The following is a 25,325-nucleotide window of genomic DNA, read 5'->3' on the forward strand; positions in this document are numbered from 1 at the left end:
CAATACATATAAATATTATATAATTTATATTACAAATACATGATGAGTCATGAGCATCATTCATACGAGTCATGAGCATTGGCAAATTCGTGCTATTGTGCTACCGAAGTTTAAAGTCTATTCTATGTTAATAGTGGTTTATTTACTACAGAAACGTTATAAAAGTGAAATAACTGTATTGTTTTACTTGAACAATTGTTATTGATGTGAAAAATAGTGATATTCTGACCAATTCTGTGAAAATAAGATCATAGGTTTTTATTTAATTTTTATCTACCCTCATTACAAAATTGGACTTGACATTGAAGATTGACGCGCCACACCTGTAAAAACTAAAGGTATATATAACAATATTTATTGATTTCCAAATGGGTCATCAATGTGAAGCGTGCAAGGGAAATATTATTCCTAGAGAGTTAATGTCTTGTGGAGATTGTAGTTTCAAATACCACAATAGCTGCTTAAATATTTCTCTGGACAATTTTAAAAAGCAGTCAAAAGATTATAAAGCATCCTGGAAATGCCCTTCTTGCCGTTTGTCTGAACGCAGAGGAGACAACGCTAACACACCCGTGCGTTCACTTGAAAGCATTCAGCCTTTGCCGAGGATTGAGAAATCCGTACTTGAAGCCATCAATAGCCAAGTTAACATTGCTGTACGGGATTCCATCTCAAACATACTGCGCAGTGAACTTGAGGAATTTAGGAGAGAGCTTTCGGAGTTACGAGATTTAAAGGAATCAATATCCTTTTTTGCAAAGGAATACGACACTCTAAAAGCTGAACTCAAGTCGATATACGCCACAGTTTCTTCCCTAGATAAGGAAAATTCTATCCTAAAACGGACTGTCACTGACCATTCCACTCGTATCGCTTCAATAGAACAACACAATCGAGAAACCAATATTGAAATCTGTGGTTTACCTGAAAGTAAATCAGAAAATCTTGTGAACGTCTCAAGACAAATTTTTAAAGTTGTTTCCTGCCCGCTTAAAGAATCCGATATCGTTGGAATATCTCGAGTCAGAAAGATAGACCCAAATAATACCCGACCTCGTTCTATAGTACTAAAACTAAGCAGCACTAAGCATCGTGATATAGTCATTGCTGCAGTAGCGAACTACAACAAAAACAATAAAGAAAACAAACTTAATTCCAAGAGTATTGGCTACGGGGGCCCGGTATCGGCTATCTATATATCAGAACACCTCTCACCATACTACAAGAAACTCCACTCGCAAACCCGAATACTCGCGCGTGAGCGAGGTTTTAAGTGGGTTTGGATTAGAAACGGAAGAATTTTTGTGAGAAAGAACGACACGTCACCCATTGTTCATATATCTTGTGAGGATTCTTTATCCAAATTAAATTAACTTGTATGGACTTGCAATATGGGACCCTGAAACTCAATAATATATCAATTTACCACCAAAACTTTCGAGGAATAAGATCTAAGCTTGACGACCTCTATTTGAATAGCTTAAAATGTACATATGACGTGATTATTGCAACGGAAACATGGTTAAACAATTCTATTTTTGATGGCGAGATATTGAATTCCTATTACAATATATACAGACGTGACCGCAATAAAACGCAATCAAATCGTGAGGATGGCGGCGGGGTTTTGATAGCAGTTTCCAAATCAATACCATCATATAGGCAAATTTCTTGGGAAAGTGACAACGAGGACCTTTGGATTACATTGAAAGTTAGAACTGATACAAATTCAAACTACAAAACTATTGTAGTTGGGGACTTTAATCTTAGCTTTTTGAAATGGTCTATGAGCACCGACTCCGAAACATATCCGCAATTAATTCCTTCTAACTATGATAGCAACATAGGTTACAGTTTTGTAGACTTCTTATCAGAAAATAATCTAATGCAAATTAATCACACTAAAAACTTTAACGATCGAATTCTTGACCTAATTCTCTGTAATTTTAAGGGGGGTAAAGTTAGTTGCCCAGAAGAACCTTTATCAAAAATTGATATACATCACCCACCTCTACTTATAAATTTTGATATAGTTTGCCACTCGAACCTAAAAGCAGTTCCTTTCGCTACCTATAGCTTCCGGAAGGCAGACTATGATTACGTAATTACTGAATTAGACAAAGTAGACTGGCAAACTGAACTGGAGAATTGTAATAATACCAATACGATGGTGGATAAATTCTACAAATCTATTCAGAATATTATAGAAAAGACTGTACCTAAGTCGATTCATAAGAATTATAAATTTCCCATCTGGTTCTCTAAGCCCCTTATTCGTATGTTAAACGAAAAGGAAAAATTAAGAAAACGATTTAAAAAATATAAAAATCCAAGAGATCTGTTTGAATACAAAATTCTTAAAGACCGAGTTGATAAGCTAATGCCTACTTCTTACAAACAATACATTAGGGATATTGAGATTCATGGTAATCCTCGTAGATTTTGGTCATTTGTCAAAAATCGTAAGAGCTCTTCACCATCGCTTCCCAGCAAAATGAGTTACAATAATATGACGGCTGACACAGGTGAAGATATAGTAAAAATATTCGCTGGTTATTTCTCCTCCCTTTATCAAGATACCCCTATTAATGTCTCTTATGATTGTGTTAATACAGCTCACGGGCACTCCACTTTGAGTAATATATATATTAATGAACACGTGATTATTAAAACCCTTTTGTCTCTCGATCCTTCAAAGGGGGCTGGCCCTGACGGTATCCCACCAATATTCATAAAAAAATGTGCAAAACAACTAGCCCTTCCACTAAAAATTATATTTTCACATTCCTTATTAACATCTTCTTTTCCCACTAAGTGGAAATTAGCTAATGTCGTACCAATATTTAAGAAAGGAGATACATCTGATGTTACTAATTATCGCCCCATTTCTTTATTATCTATATTTCCGAAAGTCTTTGAAAGGATTCTACATAAATTTATGATTTGGCATTTCAAAGAACTTATTTCTAACACTCGGCATGGTTTTGTTGGTGGCAAATCTACTGTGACAAATCTTATGAGTTTTGTTAATAACCTAGCTGAAAGCGTCGACAGTGGTATTCAAACGGATGTCATTTACACGGATCTCAGTAGTGCGTTTGATAAAGTCGACCATAACCTACTCCTGACTAAGCTTTTCAACTACCGTATCTCTAACCCCCTATTATCTTGGTTTAAGTCATACCTAAGTGGTAGGTCTCAAAGAGTCATCACGAATGGTTATACCTCCACGTTTTACACCACATTTTCTGGCGTTCCCCAAGGTTCTCTCTTAGGGCCTTTGCTGTTTGTCGTTTTTATTAATGACGTAATATCGGTTGTGAAGCATAGCAAGGCGCTACTGTATGCTGATGATTTAAAGTTATACAGATTAATTAAGTCGCATAATGACGGAGCGTTGTTACAAGAAGATCTTTACGCTGTTAGTGACTGGGTCAGAAGTAACAAAATGATCCTCAACGCTCATAAATGTGTTCATATTAAAATCACGCGAAAGAAAAATGTAATATCCACAACATATTTTGTTAATGACCTTGCCATCAATGAAGTAAATACTGCCAGAGATCTAGGAATTTTAATTGACACTAGACTTTCATTCAAACCACATATAGATGAAGTTGTTGGAAAGGCGACGAAAATGGTTGGGTTTATTAAGCGTACTTCAAAAGATTTTAAACAGATTAATTCTGTCATGTGTTTATACAATGCATTTGTTCGGTCGCATTTGGAATATGCTTGTGTGATTTGGGACCCCTTTTACAAAATTCATGTTGATAGGTTGGAAAAAATACAACGGTCTTTTACTCGATTTCTGGTATACAAAGACAAAACATAGTGGTTCATGTTGACCATACAGCCAGAGGTTAAATATTTTTAAATTAAAATCTCACGAAAATCTTCGTCGTATTCAAGATTTGCTATTTTTATTTAAATTATGTAATGGTATTGTTAGTGCCCCAGAAATATTACGACAAATTGATTTCAATATACCCCGCCCCGGTGCAAGGCTTGAATTCTTTCATCTTGCTATTCCGAGAACTAATATTGGTCTTCACTCTCCACTGCAGCGCTCTATGAGATCATTTAATGAGCTCCTTAATAATAATTTTGACTACATGGATATGTTTGGGATGTCGGTGCTACAATTTAAAAGACTTTGCAACAGTGTTATTTATAATAGTTTTTAATTATATATATGGTCTGTTCGCTTTACTCATATTCTACATAAGAAATAATTTGTATACTTTGTATTTTTAACATTTATTAATCTTTAAATTACTTTGCGTTTTTTGTACTAACATTATCTTTAATAATACAACAGAGCTGTACATACCTGTAAGAAAGCTATTCTGTTCATAATGTTCGTTTTATATTTTTCTTATTTTTGTTTAGTTTAGAATAGCTTGTTGGTGTGTCTATTATAAATAAATAAATAAATTATTACGAGCACAGGCCACAGAGTAGTGACTAGTGAGTAGGTACTTTGTACTTGAAAGTACTAAGAAGTTTGAGCGACTGTGCTTACGAGCCGGTTAGAGTAAAAGTGTTCTGTTCTGTGTTACGAGCACAGCTTACGAGTAACGACTTACGACACATCAACACTCAATAATAGATAAATAATTAATAGTAAAAATAAAATATTATTTGATACAAATAAAGGTACAAAACAAATTATTATTATTTTATATTATATTCAAGTGATTAGACGGCTAAGAGGTAATTTGGAGTTATCTATTAATTATTATTTTATGATCGAAGTCAAGGATATTTAAAAACTTTTGACCTTTCTCTCCAAATATTCAATTACTGTCATATTATATCCTCGTAGTATAAATCTATGCGGTTCTTTCTTTGAGTTACTTTATTTTTAGCGTTTAGATCGTTTGTATATAATAGAAATTCTAGTTTTGCTAATGAATTTAATGTATTTTCATAAATATATTCTATATGAAATTTGAACTCTACACTATTTCCTAGAGTTATTTTTTTTTCTGTATTAATTTCAAATTAATATACAAATATTTTCAGCCTAATTATATTGTATCCCTTATTATTCCAAATATTAATATTAAAAAAACAGTTACTCCAAGCACTAAATAATATTCATTATTATTATTTTTTATTTATATTTGATTATTATTAATATTTGATTTATATTACAGCTAAATAAAATAAGCAATGTTACATGTATCTGTTCAAGTAAATTTATTATTAAACTCTGAGGTGTTTGATGATTCAACATTTCCTTATAATATTATCCTCACATTAGTACGTTAATATTTATATGTATTCCCATCTGCAGGAAATTTTGTTGAAAGGGGTTAAGGATTCAGGATGTTAAGAGGAATAAAAATAGTAAGTACTTATAATTACAATATATTTTTTTAATATTAATTTCATTAACATCAAGAGTGATACAAGTTTTGCTGCTTGAACTGAAAAAGTAAAATATCTGAACTATTTTGTCTATAATTAATAGAAATAGGTATGAAACTGAACAGGTTCTTTACATTGTATTCTTTAATGATAGTTAGTTGTTTGTTATTTACAACTCTAATTAAGATTTTGCTTTATTTTTTAACAGAATATAATATGAAGATGACATTACTTCTTTACAATGAAGCAATCATGTTTAAAATCAATCTTGTCTCATATTAAAATTGAATGAAATAAGTTAGTATTCTTTCAACAGACATAAGTTACTTATTTATTAAAAAAAAATATGAAGTACTTTTTAAGAAAGACTTAAAATGTAAAGATAGCAAGAAAAAACATACAAGTATTGAAGAGTAATAATAGTATTCAAAAAGTAAGTGCATGAAAGAGACACAACCTGCCACTCCCTAGAGAGCTGTAAAAAAATGAACTTTGGTTGGATTTAAATGTTTCATGGCTGAATGTTCAATTTTCACTAATTTATTATTTGTTTCAGTGGACTCCAAAAGCGTTCACCTTAGAACCGTACATCACATCTCTAAATTTAGTCTGCAATTACACTTCTGCAAAATCAGCTACAAACAGCCAGCAACTGCCTCGTCTGCCAGTACCAAAATTAGATGATACTCTCAGAAAATTTTTAAAATCTGTTCAACCTTTCCTAAATGATGAAGAGTCTGTAAAAACTTCTGGTCTCATTAAACAATTTAATAGTAACATGGGAGTAGGACCAAAACTGCAGGCATGTTATACATTTGTTTACATACTTAGAATATGGTATATTTTTGTATATATTCCATATTGAAGTTGAATAGATAGAATTTGTGTGGGAAAGGTTACTATAGTGTAAATAATTTTCTTAATGACAACACAAAGTGGGTATGAAGCGAACACCCTCAGGCTCTTTAATTATAAATGCTTACTATACCATATCACAATCATTCCATATTTTAATATAAAAAAGCCCGCTGAGTTTCTTGCGCCCATTCTTCTCAGGTCTGAGGCAGTCTTTTTTTAATGGGTCGTAGAATGTCGTAATGTTCAATATTGAATCCTATTTTGAATAAAAATATTTGAATTTAATACTTTATGAGTTTTCAAGATGGGCCTTAACAACACTGATACACACATGCAAGTAAATATCTTGAATTTTTGTTTGATAAGTTTTCGAAATTGTAACTACAGATTAGATTAGATTTTTTTAGACATATATCAGTTTTTACTAACTAATTATCGTTTTAGGAATTATTAGTACAACATGCGACCAAACATCAAAATTGGCTTGAGGAGTGGTGGATTAACACAGCATATCTTGAATACCGGGACCCTGTTGTTGTTTTTTCAAGCCCAGGACTTGTTTATCCTATTCAAAAATTCAGAAATGAATCTGATCAATTGGAATATGCTGCTAAAACGTTGCTAGCCGCTTTGGAATATAAATCCATGATTGACAAGTATGTGTAATAATGCTAATGCTTAGAATACTACTGGTAAAAAATTATCTAAAATTGTAAAAAGTTATAGTCTGTAATAATCTGCCTAAACAGAATTATTTTTGTACTTTGCTCAAGCCTCACCATTATTTTGACATTTTTATTGAGATTAAACAATTTTGTTTGAAAAATTTGTGAAATATATGTGTAATTAAGATAGCCAATAAATGAATGTCTTAGAAAATAATTCATATTCTTAAATATATATTAATTGTAATAAATATATTAGTAACATCCATATTATTTTTAGTAGTCTGAATAACGATATAATTTATCTACTATTACTACGGTTTAGTATGATAATATATGTCATACTCAAATCATGATGATTGGATAGTTGTTGAAATTATCTTCACAATTTTGATATTTCCCTTATTAATCATTAGGATAACTCTAATCAATTTGACATGTTTTTTATATTTGAAATATGTCGTTCTAGAGATGAGATACCTGTTGAGATGATGGGCAAGAATCCTTTAGATATGTGTCAGTACAAAAAAATATTTGGGACATGCAGAATTCCGCATGAAAAGAGAGATAAACTATCATACAATGACAGTAAATATGTAACAGTCATCCATAATAACCATGTGAGTACATAATGTTATATGTGAGGAATACAGGGCACTAACAACACCAATTTAATTCCGCATAGTTGAATACTTATTACAAGGTACCAATAACTTGTTACACACTTCTACATATTATCACCAATAACATACTTGAAGTTATATTGCTTGTTGTATTGATCACATTGAATGTCCTCTTTGTTCACTCAATTACTGTTAACACAAAATATCTATCCTTTTTCTTCTCTCTGTTTCCCCACTCCGCCATTGGCAAGGACGACCGCTCGCAAGCCCTTACGCACGCACGGGTAGGAATTAAATCGCTCCGCTTTGCAACTGGCAAATCAACGCGTCGCGAAACGAATTATTGTGAAATAGTGACAAAACGACCTGAACTAATTGAACTACAAACAAGGACTGGACTAAGTGTTGCCAGCAATTTCATTTGGTCAGTTCCTACTCCCTTCCATACAGTCCACTTTCGTCAGAAGTCCTCTGAACTACGCCTGTATTGCTCAGCTGATAGTGGTCTTCACATTTACTTATAAATTAATGAATCAACTATGCCTCATAAATATTAAGTGAGATCGTTCCAGAATAATGTCAGTGTTGTAAATAATAAACATTCAACAAGAAAGAAGTTACAAGTTGTTTACGCAACAGCTAGCTATCAATCTTAGCTTCTAAGATATAAGGTCTAGATTCCCTTACTCCGCAGATACCTATCCAATAACAATAATACTCTTACTAGGAAAACCTCCCACAGCAAAAAATCCAACAATTCTTACAGAGCGAGCATGCAGTTAATCAATTACCCTCATATTTATTTTCACTCTTTCTTAATCACAGTAACATTTTCAGCTATTTCATTTAGACCTTTGGGGGAGTGACGGTAAGAAATTGAGTCAGCAACAAATCATTGAAGCCCTCAAGACAATAAAAAAATTGTCATGCAATCCTAATAATGAAGGTGTGGGCATTTTGAGTTCTGAAAACAGAGACACCTGGGCAAAGGCCTATGAACTTCTCAGTAAAGGTAACTAACTTTCTGCATATTTAACCTGCATTGAAATTTGTGTCTTCGCTTCAAGTATGTACGTGCTTGCATTCAATCAAATACTTTCCCGTCTTGCTGGATACTGTCTATACTTTAGATATACGAAATAAATGTCCCCATTTGTAGAAGCAGTAAATCGTGAATCGTTATTGGACATTGAACGCAGCCTAGCAGTGCTGTGTCTGGATCGCGCAGTCGGTGTGCATGACGCGCGCTCGGATTGGCAACGCCGCACACTGGCCGCCGCGCAAACCATCCACGGTGGAGGCGCCGCCAGCAACGGTGCCAATCGCTGGTTCGATAAAACTATACAGGTCACATTACTATATATTATACAACATGTGTTCCCTCATTCCATCATCTTGTGACAGAGTACCTTTGAACTAATCTATCTATACAGGGTGTCCCAAAGTTATGGGACATGAAGGGAAAGTACCTTAAATATCGAAGATAGGCTATTTAATTGACTACTTTCTTTTAAAATACTATGTGACTTAAGAAGAGTTATTAGTTTTTGGCAATTCTTTCGATTGGCATCATAAAAGTAGGGGTGTTTTTTTTACATTTAAGTCGGTTCGATTCCCAGACGGGGCAAGTAATTTTTAGAAAATCTTCGAATGCAGAGTTACTAACTTTTTAAAATAACATAAAGTCTTATTTTAGTAAAATAGCCTATCTTCGATATTTAAGGTACTTTCCCTTCATGTCCCATAACTTTGGGACATCCTGTATATATAAAAATGAATTGCTGTTCGTTAGTCTCGCTAAAACTCGAGATCGGCTGGACCGTTTTGGCTAATTTTGGTCTTGAATTATTTGTGGAAGTCCAGAGAAGGTTTAAAAGGTGAATAAATAGGAAAATGCTGCTAAATTAAATAAAAACAACAAATTTGTTTTTGCTTTGATGTTTCCATACATAATTTCTATGAGAGAATTTATTGACGCTCGGTTTGACAGTTCTGCTGTGAAACAATTTCATTACGACAACAGGGTGCATATTTTACGAAGTAATTTTTGATGTTATGATATATTATTGACAAATTCATATAAAAACATTATTTTATTTATTATATACAGAACAACGTCTGTCGGGTCAGCTAGTAATTAATAATAATAATATTTGTTTAATAAATACAGAAATCTTATTACTAATAACAATATTATGGACATTACAGAACCAAAATGGTGTCTAGTCAGCATTACGTTGGGAATTTTACTTCTCAACACTGGTATTCTCTAGACACTAAGACACAGACTTCGAGAATTAAATATTTATATATTTATAATACCCCAAGTCTACTGCTACCATAAACATTGGCAATGAAAATAAAATTATATATTTATATATATAAAACTACTAGAATAACTTTATCAATATCTCAAATGTAGATTAAGATCTTAATATGTCAATCCATATAAGTAAATCGTAAGTCCTTCGTCATCAAAACTTGGGATTCATTCTGCGCGTCAGTAAACCTTTCTCAGACATAAAATGTATTAAAATACTATATTATGCTTACGTAAGAAGTATTCTTGAATATTGCAGCAATATATGGAACCCACGATACATAACACATGTCCAACAAATTGAAAACATACAAGCAAAATTTTTAAAATATATCAACTATCGCGCACGACACAATTAAGTGGACTACCCCGAATCTTGCAGGTTTCATAATATGATGACACTTGAGGACAGGCGCAAGGTTCTGGATCTCTCTTTCCTTCATAACATAGTTCATGGTAGGATCGACAGTACAGAGCTAACTGAACTATTCATTCAATTACGAGTGCCGTCAGTTCGCCGTCAGTTCGCACTAGACAGACGTCTCTATTCCAAGTCCCGCTGAGTCACACTAATTATTATGAAAATTGGTAATCTGTCACACTCTATGCGACTGTAATAAACAATTCAACAGTACTGAACTTTTTAATAACAGTAAAGGCTGCATTAAAAGGAGTGTTAGTAAAAATCTAAAGGAAGTTTAAATTTAGAGTAATTCACAAACACACACACACGCATTCATCGTTAGTACACTCTTCAGTATTCTATATTGCCTGACCTTTCATTAACTGTTACAGTTTATTGTCGGCGAGGATGGAGTAACTGGCCTGACATATGAACACTCCCCCGCTGAGGGGCAGCCTATTGCGGTGATGACGGATTTTATTATCAATAGCATGTGAGTTTATTGTAACTAATTAAATTGTAACGAAAATGTATCTATATCAAATAAGATTTCACCCCTGAATGAGAAAGAAGTTGATCTACACGAAAACACACATTTTCATGAAATCGAATGAACTGAATCTCTTCCATAAATAAAAAATAAATAAACACATTCAAAATGCGTTGACTTAAGGCCACACTAAATGCCAGCGACTTTGAGCGATATGAGTTAACGGCTGCCGGCCCGTATGTATCAAAGCCAATATTTTCAAAATTCTTGCGTGGAAAACAGTTTATATGCTTACAATCCTCGTTATTCACTACTAACCTGAATAAATGAACCTATACAAAAATGTAGAATCTATTAACTTTTCTGAGAGAAGTACCAAAAAAATGCGTCACGCCATACCAAAAAACTTGTTTAACTTCAAAGAAAAGTGGTAGTTCACAAAGGCTCGGCAGTGTTAACTATAACCAACAGCAAGCATTAGCAACCTACAAATAAGACTTAAGGATATCTGTAACAGGATTAAGTAGTGTTCATAGCTCGAAATGCTATACTTTCACCACAAAACTTGTCTAAAAACACCATCTTTGCGTGTTTTCTGCTTACTCTTCGCCTTAAGAGGGCATAATTCCCTCTTTTACTGGTAAGACAGTTGTTTGCACTGGATCCCTACCAGCTAGGTGGAGACCACAGCGGTGCCATTTACTGAAGCAGTAGATTATGTGCAAGCTAATGCTAATTTCACCAGCTACCGCACCCTTCGAATTATCGAAAATTACTGGGCTTAAGCCTTTACTTCTGTGTCTCAAAGTGACGAGTTAAATTGCGATGTCGGTCAGAGTTTTGAGTTCGATCAAGAATTCTGAGCTGCACTCCTTGTCTAGTCACTATTTCTCATAAAGAAACCACATTTACTATGTACTACAAATATACTGCTCTGGATAAGAATAAAATCCAGGTGAAAGCAATACATACCTGCACATATTTCACAAATAAGCCACACTACCAGATTTTATGTTGAAAAAATAAAAAATTTTGGCCACCCTTCTTCAAAAATCTTGGCAGGTAATAACTATAGGTAGATAATAGAAGCAATTTTTGGAGTATCTTACCAAACCAAAACACTTGTTATCAAGATGGTTGATACTGTAATAAAATTTAATAATTTCAGAAACAAGGGCTCCAGTAAAGCTGAATCATCGGCAAGCCCAAAGAATCCGATAAAATTAAAATTCAAAATCAGTGATGAGGTATCACAAATGATAGAAGCTGCCAAGACCAATCTGGATAAGTAAGTCAATTTTATAATATATAGTATGAACATTGCTATTAGATACTTATTTTAGGCATCAAGGCCAATTGGATGTAGTTCCTGAAAAATGTTCCAAGCCACAAACATCACATTTTAAGGAATTCGTGTTTAAAGTTTTATAAATATTACTGTATTCCATACATGGGTTTGGGCTACTAAGTCATGATGTCATTTAAAGAGTGACAGTATGGCTGCCATTTTTTGTTAGTTCGTTAATATGAATCACACCAGTTTTGTGTTCTTAACTCAATTTCGACATGATTGTGGTTTGGAACGTTTTTCTGGAACGTCCAATTCAGTTATCTATATAAAAAATATTGGGGCGTTCGTTTTATTTACGTGAAGCGCTTAGGGGGCGTGGGAGCCGAGCCGAATCTCACCCAATCTCGCGAGGAGGAAACGGGGCTTGGTAAATATTGATTCGGAAAAAAAAATGTAGACTTAGATAATTTATACGTCTAGTTGCAGCCTTATCTTGCTGTTTGGCAACGCATGTCATCAGGACAGGTTTATTACTTTAGTGTGCGTGACAAGCTACGTTTTACACTCATGTCACTTTGTTTTAGTGTGCGTGCGTTGCTGAATATAGAGGCTTAACAGTTCGCCCGCAGTTTTTTTTCGACGTGATCATAGCTGTCACAGTATATCTAAACGTAGAAGTAATCTAAGGGTGTAGATTTGTAAAAAAAATGAAAACTGAGTTAAATATGATACAAAAGAGGGGGACCTGAATTAGAAGTGTTATTATATAAAGAAAAATATTACTCATTTTTTCAAATGTAAATCTAACGCAATCAAGCACAAGTAATCTTATTCATTTTATATAGTTACACGAGAGGGAGGGTCAAAAAATCGCCAAATTCGCCACACACACATTTTATGGATATATGACAGACGAAAAAGTATGGGACGCACAAGCGGGATTTAGAAAGGGAATGTACGGATCAGGTCTTTTCCTTGCAGTGCATAGCCGAAAAGTTTTTGGCCAAAAACCAGAAGGTTTATTGCGCGTTCGTGGATCTAGAAAAGGCCTATGATAGAGTGGTGAGGAATGAATTGTGGCCAGCATTGTCCGCGAACGGTGTGAACAATGTCCTCATACGAGCATTGCAATTTCTTTATAGAGATTCGAGTGCTTGTGTAAGGATAAACGGGGCATACACTGAATATTATATATCGAAAAAGGTGTTAGACAGGGATGTGTAGCGTCACCGTCGCTGTTTAATGTGTTCATGAACAATTGCTTGACAGATTTAAAAGAGAATGACAGTGGGTTGAGAATGAATGAGTTACTCGTCAAATGTTTTCTCTATGCTGATGACCAAGTATTACTTGCATCTTCGGCCGAAGAGTTGCAGGAGATGGTAACTGCTATGAATGGAACTTTTGGTAGAAAGGGAATGAAGATGAATGTAAAAAAGACGAAAGTGATGGTGTTTGAAAGAGAAGAGGTAGTGACAGACTGCAATATTGTGATTGGAGATGAAAAAATTGAACAGGTGAATGAGTTTGTGTATCTGGGTTCTAAGTTTACAAGAGATGGAAAGTTTGAGAGTGATATTGAATGAAGAGTGAATGCAGGAAACATGACTGATGGCTGGTGAATGGAGCTTTGCACCTTTATGAGCAGGCAGAAGGTGTCTACTAAGGCTCGTTTGGCTGTTCATGAGGGGGTGTTGGTTCCAACACTCATGTACGGAAGTGAATGATGGGTATGGCAGAAGAAACATGAAAGCAGAATAAATGCAGTTGAGATAAGAGCGTTGAGAAGTATGATAGGAGTTAAAATTTGTGACAGGATAAGAAATATTGAGATAAGGAAACGTTGTGGTCTGAAAGAAGATGTTGTGACAAAAATTCAGAAAGGCATGCTGAGATGGTTTGGAGACATGTCGAGAGAATGAATGAAGAACGATTGACGAAGAAAGTGTATAAGGCCAGTGTGAATGAAAGTGTTAAAAGGGGAAGACCTAGGCGGACGTTTCAAGATCAAATCAGTTATCAGGGACGTCTTGGAAAAAGGCCTGGTCAAGAGTACCCTAAACCGAAGAGCATGTATGAAAGGAATAATGAAAGTGGACGAAGCGAAACAAGTATGTAAGGAATGTAGCAAGTGGAAAGAAGTGGTCTCTGCCTACTCCTAGGGAAAGAGGCGTGATTATATGTATGTATGTATATCCTAATAACTTTTAACCTTTGACTTTGCCAAAACATAGTACATTGCCTAAAAATATTTTTCTTGTTGTGGGGTCTTCGTGTAATGTTATTACGTGCATTATGTAGTATCACCAAACGATTATTTATTATGTCCGGCATTATAGAGATTTGTAAATTATTCGTGACTTTAATTGATAAACACTCAAACCATGGGAAAAATGTTCAAAAACTAACGTGGTCAAAACAAATATTGATTTAAATGTCGATTTCAATGTTCAGATGTGAGTAGTAGATGTTTCCTTTTATCGCGTCGATAAAAAAGTTTTTCTTTATAGGTTGGTGGATGATTTGGAGTTGAATTGCTTCAAATATGATAAATATGGCAAAAACTTTATCAAATCACACAAGTTCAGCCCTGACAGCTACTTGCAGATGGCAATGCAATATGCATTTTACAGGTGAGTAAAAGATGAACTACGTTATAGTTATTTATGCAACTGTTATGTGATAAGGGGTATAAAAACACGAATGTGGACTCGGCTTCGCCTCGTGTGATAATAGTATCATATCAGTGTTTTAATACCTAATTATCAACAGTTCCATACAAGACTTTATCTGCGCCCATACTATGAATCCTCTATAAAAGATTCTATTGCTGTTAGCTCACTGCTAACATTAAAAAAGCCAGTCCTAGTAACCATAATATCATCCTAAATGTTGTACTGAATTTCATTACAACACTCGTTTGGATGATGTAATGGACATTGTGTATTTTAAGGTTGGCAATAAGCTAACTGTTTTAGAATCTTTTTAATAGAGGATTTAAAGCAAGGCGTATAGACATTAAATATTGAAAGTCAAAAAAAAAGCAAACATGTGCCACATAACATTAATACTATGTAGTGTCACTATATATTATAAAACAAAGTCCTCCGCCGCGTCTGTCTGTTTGTCTGATCGCGATAAACTCATTGCTGCAAAAACTACTGCACCGATTGTCGTGCTGTTTTCACCAATGGATAGCGTGGTTCTCGAGAAAGGTTTTTGAGTATAGTTTATGTTTTCGTATACATTAACGATATTTGTTGGTGTCGGATAAAAATAAGCCTTCTGGAAGCTTTCATCGAAACCATTGTCGGAACGCTTTGAGCTATAACAAAATAATGTATGGTGGAATTATGTATCTTATATAGATCTATAGAAAAGTAGATAGCATATGTCTATCTCTTAAGGATAAAATACTAAAGTAGAGTAATTTTATTAGATAACATTTGACAGTTCATCAAGATTCATTGTATATCCATTTTAACACTTTAACAAATTGGCAATACGTTTTTGTTTCATTTTTAACTCATTATTAATAATATCCGGACGACCCAGCCTTGCTCGGATTTTTATGAATGTACAAAACTTGAAAAAAAAAACTAATAGGATATCTGGATTCGAATGTCCCACCTGAGCTATTATAGTCTTGTACCAGTGACGAAATTTACCTTTGTATTCTCAAGTTATTGTAGCTGTTTCTCATTAAAACACGGTTAAACTATATTTTTTAAAATTGATATCTATCTATATAGATCGATATATCGCCCCCGAAATCCTATCCTATCATATATACTTAATTTTATGAAAATCGTTGGAGCCTTCAGGAGGATTCAGATTATATATATACAAGAATTGCTCGTTTAAACATATAAAATTAGACATTTCTGATAGATTTAGACTATACTATTCCCGAATATTTTTTCTATTGACAGAACAGCGTCTGTTGGGTCAGCTAGCATATAATAATTAATGTAGTATAATATATGATAATTTGCATGAGAAAATTTCAAAGTTAATAGCACTTTAAGTACATAGTCAATAGTAACTTCTACTAATTTAATTAAAAAATACGTTTAAATTCACGTTTAATCCATTCCTTGCCCATGTTAAAGAAATCTACATTATTAGAACATTTGTACAATCTATACAGGGGAGCTCTCTGAACTGAATCTAATCTAATAAAACACTTTTAAAGGATTAAAACGCCTGTTGTAACTGTGTAATTGTAACTGTTTTTACATTAGATTTTTGCGTTAAAAGTTACATTTTTCATGATTCATGAAATGAATTAAATTTCATCTGCAGTCCCCCTGAAAACGAGATCTGGAAAGGTCTTGAAACGTCGGAGTAACCAAAATAAAAAATGTACGAATGTAAAAACAATTACAATTTCACGCGTTTTAAAAGTGTTTTATTTAAAAGTGATAATGTATTATCTAAAGCCGGGCTCAAAAATATTTTATAGAATTTTTACATTGTGCTAATCTCAGAACGAGTCTAACCCATTTGAATGCGATTTTCACTGATATGTGTATGTATATTTTGTTTCATTCCATCTTAATTTAAACAATAGGTATTTTGCGCGGATAACGTAGCGCCCGCTCGTAAAACAACAATCTCATTTGGATCAAACCAGGTTACACCAAACGCCGGGAGCGCACTACGAGTCCGCGGCGACCCGAATGTTCGCGGGCGGACGCACAGAGACTATCCGCTCGTGCTCGCCGGAGTCCATTGAGTTCGCTAAGGCGATGTTGGACACGAAGGCTGATCCTAAGCTGAAGATGCAAACCATGTCTAAAGCAATATCAGCTCATAAGGACTACACCGTACAGGTATCTTTTGATTAATGTCATTTATTTATTGATGGTGCATCAATGTGTATCCCGTTTGTGACTACACAAATGTGTGTTTGGATGAAAATGCTTGGACCTACGACACACAGACATCACACGTTCGGACTTACAGCCCTATGATGTATGTACATCAAGGTGAAATAACCCACTTCACCGTACCGTACATACATGCGTATTTGGTATATGTTTAGAATGTAAGTTGCTTATTATAATTTATCTACACGCATGCATTAAATCCTCTATTAAAGATTCTAAAACAGTTAGCTTATTGCCAACATTAAAACACCCAATGTCCTTATAACCATTACATCATCCAAACGAGTGTTGTAATGTTGTACTGAATTTCATAACAACACTCCTTTGTTTTTTTTTCGATCCCTTCATGCGCAAAGAGTTTCAACAGACAGCCACATTCTTATTGCGCGATGCGTGGTATCTGTATGAACCTCAAAAAAAGAACATTTTCGTTTACGCCCGTTTCCACACTACCAGAACGTCGCGCGCTGTAAATAAAAGTAGGTTATTCGAATCCCCGCCATTTTTCTTCGATATTTTAAACGCTGCAAAAGAGCATAAAACTCAAGTGAATTTTAATAACTGCACTATACAAAATATAAGTTACTACTAAAATAAGTAATTCTTTAATTAATACTTAGTTTATTTGTATATAATGAGTAATGGATGATATTAGGTTACTACTAGAACTGGCTGTTTTTAGCAGTAAGCTAACTGTTTCAGAATCTTTTAGAAGATAATAAGAAGACAATAGCATTCAAATCAGTGTAACAATATTCATTAACAAATTTTAGAAACATTAATTCCAAATATCTTTATCTAGTCTTTCACGTTATAATAGGCCTTAGATGTTAATTAATTTTTTACGATACATTTAAATTTTTAAATTGGTAATATTTTGATATAATTTGGGAGTTTATTATAAAATATGACACAATCCACTTTAAAAGATTTAGCAATTTTACGGAGCCTAGTAGATGGAATTGCGAGTTTATGTTTGTTTCGAGTATTGACATTATGTACTCACATATTCCTTAACATGCATATTTTCATTTCCAGGCTCTGCAGGGTCTAGGTGTAGACCGGCATTTGCTGGGCTTGAAATTAATTGCAAAGGAGAATGGAATTGAAGTGCCCGAGCTGTACTCCGATGCAGGTTATGTGCGGAGCGCGCATATGAGAATATCAACTAGTCAGGTACCTATATCACGTGTTTATCTTATATCATTTATACTTCTAGAAAGACTATGGCAGCTGTGAAAAAGTAAAAATAAAATGAGTTGAGAGTTAGATTTATTGAAGTAGGCGTTACTTTGCGGAAATCCATAATTATACAAACGCCAAAATCAGTCTCGTGCCAGAGTTTGGGGAGACAACACGTCCTGAGGATGCCTCGGTGTAGAGGCGAAACACGTGTCGAATTGTTTAAAAACAAATATTGACGGAATTAACACTAAAGAAAACTTAAATCATTTGAGAATTAGACTCCATTTTCAGCAATGCACGCCTAACTCTGTCGCGATAAGTCGAAGAAGAATTCTGGATAATAGTGATGGGTCGTCGACGTATCTGGTGTGAATGAAACTAGACCGTCGTTCATTTTCTATCGATGACTAGTCGATGGGCTAATTCAAATCGTGGACTATTCCTTACCTCACCTTTGACGGTATTGTAGACGCTAGACAAAATAGTCTATTACAAGTTTACGTTGCGAGACGTGACGACCGAATCGACTGTATGGGCTTCGTCGCGACCTTCGTGGTTTAATTTTTTTGTTAAAATAATGTAAAATTAATGAGGGTTCCACCAGCTAAATTAAATAAGACCATTATTACAAACTCATAATATTTTGGTTTACTTAAAGATCAACTGAATTTTTGTACCTCCATGATTAGATACTGTACAAAGACCGTTAATGTGTCGACTGTCGAGAGGAGTTCATTTGAATTTCCAAGCAAGTGAATATAGAGGGGTACGAAAAAGTGAAAAAAAAAAATGGAGTGAAGTTATACTGAAAGTGGTGAAATTAGTTCATAATTTACATTCTGTGTCCAACGGACGAGAAAAAAACTCCTTGTTTACGTCTGTCATAGTCTATGAATTGAACTAGTCCATTCGAAATACTTGAACCGTCGACTGAGAGTGAGAGAGACGATTGAGAGTTGTTCAACGCCCATCGCTACTGGACGATGGAAGATGTTAAGTCTTCCAGTTGTTCAGTAATTTAACTAGCTACGGCGCCCTTTTGACCGAAACACACCTTCACCTTTATAGGCTCCGTTGGTACCCATAATCTAGTCGGCATCCTGTGCAAAGGAGCCTCCTGCAACGTGTTCATGGTGTATGTTCTCATGTGGTCAGGTCGCGTGTAAGAGCGACGGGTTCATGTGCTACGCGCCGCTGGTCGCTGATGGCTATGCCACGTGCTACAACCCGCGCGACCTCGACATCAACTTCGCCACGGCCGCCTTCCGCCGCCACCCCGACACCGGCTGCGAGCCCTACCGCCGCGCGCTCGAGCAGTCACTCCAGGACATGCATGACCTGCTGCTGCTCAACACCAAGTCCAAGCTGTAGACCCACACATCACCCCCACTCGACACCCCATCGGCTCCTCTCGCTCAAACAAACCTTCACAACTCTATAACTGGGTTGCATTGACTAACTTTAACAATAGCAAACATGTTAAAGTACCGGTTAACGGCCGTTTTCAATCACGGATATATTGGTATAACTGTTTAATGACAAGATGTTATCTATCCATAGGTTTGTCCAATATAGTTTTATTCCGTTGCTTTATGTCGATAGTTTTTTTTTATGGAATAGGAGGACAAACGAGCGTACGGGTCACCTGTTGTTAGTGATCACCGCCGCCCACAATCACTTGCAACACCAGAGGAATCACAGGAGCGTTGCCGGCCCTTAAGGAAGGTGTACGCGCTTTTATTAAGGTTATTGAAATGTCAGTAAGCTTAAAGGATAGATTTGTCTACCTCTAGTGAGTTAAACTAAGGATAGATATGTTATTGGAAACGGCCGTAGGTAAACAATGAGTTGCACCATTTGACAATTTTAGATGACGTCATAGCTTTAACTGTTAACCGTAACAGTCCAATCTTCGCCGCTTAAAGCTATAGTTAATGTTAAATAGCTAAAGAGCGACCTGTCAAAAGTTTCTAATAACGATTCGATTATGACTTGATATTTCACTTTTTAACTTGAACTTTGCCAATGCATATTCATTCATGTCACAACGCATTCCACAGTCTAAGTAAAAGTCAGTGTAACAGTTAACGTTAAATTTGACTACTAACTATAACAACTAATATGATGCAACCCAACCTAAGACATTAACTGCAATCTACATGGATTACAGTATTAATGGTTGACACTCCCAAAATATATTTTTATATTAAACACGAAAGTGTGTTAGATAAATGTGTATAGTGTAATTTACACTGATTTGTTTTGAATGATCTTATCAGGAACCAATATTATATTGTGTAATATAGTTACATTTAAGTATAGCATATTAGTGAGTACCCGTCTTAACAAATTAATATAATTACAGAAACATATTCATCGTATAATAACCGTTATAATATTATTACTTAATATAATATAAAAAATATTTGCTTCCATTAGTTTTAATGTCAGTAGTCATCAAGGCTTTAGGAGTGACACATTAAATAAAATTATGAAGTATTTATATACATATTAATATTCACCCACGGACGAGTAAAATAAGAAGGACTCCGTGTCACCTTGCATAACAGTGTAGCACCAAAACAAGCCGATTAACGTGTAAATACATAGCCCCACGCACACACTTACACTACTACAGGCCGATAGGCGGCCATTATGAGAATTATTGTCATCGTCTGTGACAGATCAGTTTGCGTCTCAATAAAATATTTTAAACATGCCGTCGTGCGTTGTGAAAAAGTGTAAAAACGATACTATATAAGTATTTGTGGCCATATATGATTATTTAAGGGAGAAAAAATTGTGTAACTGGTATACCCCGTAACCGCACACACACTAGCATAACGGTGCTTCACTTGCTAATATCACGGCGCGGAGTCCTTCTTTTTTTACTCGTCCGTGACATAGACCTACATTTTATCTCAAAAATTCTATAATTAGTTGATTGGTAGCCGATGGTTTGTGTTCCCTTTTTATCTTTTGTTTTGCTTTGGTGGAGGTGACATCCTTAAATATGCTTTGAAAAGTATAATATAAAAGTACTTTATTCCGAAGTCACTGCGATTTTTTATGTATTTAGTTAGTATATAAATTTATTAAGTATGACAAATACCTGCTGAAATTAAAAATATGTATTATTTAAAAGAGTTATCATACTACCCTCACTATTATATACAAATATTAAAGTAGTCTCAAATTAAGCCATAAAACTGGTCATTATTAGTTGAAAAGACATAATGTAATTATGTAAATACACAATAATATTATTTATGTATTTGATATTTTATGAATTGGTGTTATTTAGTATTTAACATGTGTAAGTAATGATATGTTATATTGAATCAGGGTCCAATTTTTTATGAAATATACTCCTAGCCTATATTTAAGTGGAAAAGCCGTGTTAATTTTGTATGCATATGTTTTTTATAGCTAGATTGAAATATATTTTTTTTCTATATTTTAATATTTTTTTAATATCGAGGTGTATTTGAAAACCTTTCTACAGTCCAGCAGTGTGAGACATATTATCCTTATAATAATAATATTGACACACTTTTTACACAAATTATCTTGCCCCAAACTAGGTATATATAGCCTGTGTTATGGGTTGCAAGACAACGATATATTTAATACAATATACTTACTTAAACATACATAAATACATATAAACATCCATGACTCGGAAACAAACATCCATATTTATTTATTTAATAGGTACACACAACAGAATTACAACATATACATAATGAACAAAAAAAACTATCAGCTAAATACAAGATAGGCTGCAACTCCACGAGGGTGTGTACTCAGCATGCTTAGCATAAATAAATAACTATTAAAATACAACAATAAAAGCGATTTTAAAACTAGGAAATGTAGTATTATAAAAGAAAAAGAGAATAATTATAGTGATAATACTAAGTTTTTTTTATAATTTAAACTAATTAAGGAATTTATATAAACTAGTTTTCCATTTACAAACAGATGAACTGAGGATGTCAGGTACTTCACTGATTTCGAGTAGTAGTGCATTGTATTGACGACAAATTCTATAAATAGGGTTATGGAAGGTCACGTTATTATTGCAGAACGGAATGGTAAAAGGCTGTTCATGTCTTGAAGACCGATGGGGAACTCTTAGATGAATATCCGACAAGAGGGTAGTAGAAATTGTGCCATCGAGTATTTTGTATAAAGTCGTTAGGCCATGCAATTTGCGACGACTCTCGAGGCTCAGTAACTTGAAGTGAGATAGCCTTTCTTCATATCTATTCAGTTCCCTTTTTAGACCAAACCTAATCGTCAATACGCGTAGAAGACGCCTTTGAATAGACTAAAGCAAATCAGTATATATATTATATTGAGGTGACCAGACAATGGAGGCGTAGTCGAGTTGGCTCAGGATTAGCGACTTATAGAGTAACAGTAAACTATTTGGTGACATGAATTCTTTCGTAGCTCGACATATGAAGCCAGATAGCTTATTACATATCTTGGCTATTACTTCATAGTGATATTTAAAAGTTAGTTTCGAGTCAAAAGCAACACCTAGATCTCGTAAAACAAACTTCCGCTCAAGTGGTATATTATCAATTTTATAGTCGAACAAAATTGGGTTTTTAATACGAGTGAAAGATATAATGGAGCATGTTTTTATACTCAAACTCATACTATTAGCACTACACCAATCGAGTAGAGTATCAAGATCCAATTGTAGATCAATACAGTCACTAACAGTTTTAATTCGACTAAAAATTTTAAGGTCATCCGCATAAAGTTATTGTCTATATAATAAACATCAATGGGCCGAGATGGGATCCCTGAGGGACGCCGGATATGATAAGAGACGCGTCGTAAGTAGAATCCCTTTAGAGCTACTAATTGACTACGATTGGATATATAAGATTCTATCCAACATAAGAGGCAACCATGCAGACCCATAGTCTCCAATTTACAGACCAATATTCTATGATTTACTTTATCAAAAGCCTTTTGGAAGTCAGTATAGATAGAGTCAACTTGACCATGATCGTTGAAAGCTCTACAAATAAAGTCTGTATACTACATCAAGTTACTGGCGGTTGACCTTCCTTTTAAGAAACTGTGTTGCTTCTGAGTGATATGCGGGATAAAGTGGTGGTATAGGTGGTCGTAAACTAAGGACTCTAATATTTTAGCAAAACTGGATAAGATGCATAAGCATCTTATCCAGTTATTAGGCCTATAAAGGCCTAATATTATTAAGTTGTAGTATACAAGTTTTTGTGTCACATTTAAGAAATTTAGGCACCGTAATAGATTTGTTTTGTAAATTTTTAATATTGGATTCCATAGACACATCGATCTCAATAGCTGGGTGGTGTCGGTCGGGCACACATAATGGGGAACTCTCAGATATAGTTACGTCTGTCAGATCTGTTATAAAAAGGTCAAGAGTACGATTATTTTAATTGCGAACATAATTATATTGTGAGAAGCCACCCACCTGCAGTAGATCAATAAGTAGCGAAGATTTGGTATCGTAGGCTTTACTAGGGCACAGACGAGGAAGGGAAATGTTATTGCACGACCATGTAATACCAGGCACATTAAAATCACCGAGATTAATAGTTTGATTAGATTTGTTTAGATTTAAGAGCCTATTACAACAATTTTCATAAAAAGTGCGACATTCAGATCGGGAGGTAAGTATACAAGGTATATATTTAAGTTAAATCCACGAGGTCCTCGGTTCTCTCGTACTGTTATCCATATGTCCTCTAATGAGCTTATCATCATATAAATGCTTGCACCTACCGGAATTCGAACCCGGGACCTCTAGCTTGTAGATAGGATCGCTAACCACTCGGCTGTACAGGTCGTCCTTATGTATTTATGACTGAAGTGTGTCTGACATTATATTTTTGAGGAAGACACTTGTTAAAGCACGCTGATCACTGTATTTTCTGCGTATTAAATGAGACAGAGTTGTCACGCCCGGATATAGTCGACTTAGTCAAATTAATAAACTAGATTAACTCCGAGAGATTTCTTATGGTTTAGAAGAACATCAACTTATATCAAGTCATTACTGGGGCACTTTTTCTCATTGACACTGGACAAGTAACCGTTCTTTACGATCGATGAACGTAGTAAGGTAATGAAAGGTATATATATACCTATACATGCCATATACAAAAATTCTTCATTGGACTTCCTTGAGCTTAGCACTGGGTCAAATTATAGGGTCAATTATTTTCTTTAAATGGATTCTTTCAAAATTATTTAAATCTTTGAATACTACCACCGCTATAGAAATAAATAAGCGCTCTGAAAGAGAATGAACGGCGCAAGAATCTATCAGATTTTAAAGTTTCTTCCGTTTAAAAACATACATTATTCGTTGTAGTAAAAAGTTATCAGCGGTAACTTGATCTAGTTTCGTTATGGTCACTACTGCCGCTTTTGAAAATGTATTTTCATCTATGAAAGTAACCTTTTGTATTACTTAAACTTTTTAAAGATATCCAATATTTTAATTTGTCGGGAGGTAGGTATTTAATGAGGAATAAAATAACTATCTCTTGCAATTTACGTAAGAGCATTGTTTCTAGCACAGGTTTGTCTACCTTGTCAGCCCATTTAAGGCATGTTCCGGATTAGAAGAGGTGTGATTCGTTAAGGCGTTCGGATTGTAGAGGTCCTAATGTACTTATCAAAATAACCTCGCCCTATTCGAAGATCTCAAGTAAGGTAAAAGAAAATTAGCATAGGTGATCCAAGTGTCTCCCATCGCTCGTAGGAAATTGCGTTTAGGGCATCTACTTACACTACCATCCGATTATAAAAAAAAATCTTTTGTTAGGTAGGGTCTACTCCCAATTTGGTCCCATTGTCACAAGTCAGGATCTGATGATGGGATCCCAGGGAAATCGAGGACAACCTTAAGTTTATAGGCAAACATGTAGCGCTTTTGGTGTTTTCAAAAACATAACAAGCATTTGTATACAGAAAGTATCATTTGGTGAAGTGGAGCAGATGATGAAACCCACAAAATATAGTTACAAGAACTTTTTAATGGTAGGTATCTTACATATGGTGTCAAAATAATTAAGTCTCGGCTTAATTATTTTGGTTATTAGCCAACCAAGTTCAAAAGAAATGATAACTGTAGGTACCACCGAACTGATCTAGTGATGAAATCAGAAAGGTGGGCATCGGAACTCCTCAATAGAACCATCTG

The 25,325-nt window shown here is 34.6% G+C and overlaps 1 protein-coding gene and 1 long non-coding RNA gene across 4 annotated transcripts in view; both read left to right on the forward strand.

Moving 5' to 3' along the window:
* The window catches only part of LOC126972898 (uncharacterized), a 193,056-nt gene extending 171,490 nt beyond the window's left edge, over nt 1-21,566 (forward strand). The window contains exon 2 of the long non-coding RNA XR_007731209.1: nt 19,829-21,566. This is a non-coding gene — a long non-coding RNA (uncharacterized LOC126972898). The remainder of the gene's footprint in view (nt 1-19,828) is intronic.
* On the forward strand, nt 4,549-21,566 carry LOC126972779 (carnitine O-acetyltransferase-like). Of its 3 annotated transcripts, none has more exons than XM_050819820.1 (13): nt 4,549-4,716; nt 5,303-5,355; nt 5,933-6,178; nt 6,679-6,890; nt 7,369-7,519; nt 8,360-8,534; nt 8,682-8,869; nt 10,638-10,738; nt 11,904-12,023; nt 14,537-14,659; nt 16,663-16,861; nt 17,957-18,094; nt 19,259-21,566. In XM_050819820.1, exons 2-13 carry the CDS (start codon nt 5,335-5,337, stop codon nt 19,472-19,474), a joined length of 1,890 nt encoding a protein of 629 aa, XP_050675777.1. In that variant the 5' UTR covers nt 4,549-4,716; nt 5,303-5,334; the 3' UTR covers nt 19,475-21,566. The 3 variants fall into 3 exon arrangements, with proteins under 3 accessions (XP_050675777.1, XP_050675779.1, XP_050675778.1); XM_050819822.1 differs by having other exon boundaries at nt 4,587-4,610; nt 5,301-5,355; XM_050819821.1 differs by having other exon boundaries at nt 4,588-4,659.
* Nucleotides 21,567-25,325: the final 3,759 nt, after the last annotated feature.

Source organism: Leptidea sinapis, chromosome 27, assembly GCF_905404315.1.
Source record: "Leptidea sinapis chromosome 27, ilLepSina1.1, whole genome shotgun sequence".
In the NCBI taxonomy this organism is placed as follows: domain Eukaryota; kingdom Metazoa; phylum Arthropoda; class Insecta; order Lepidoptera; family Pieridae; genus Leptidea; species Leptidea sinapis.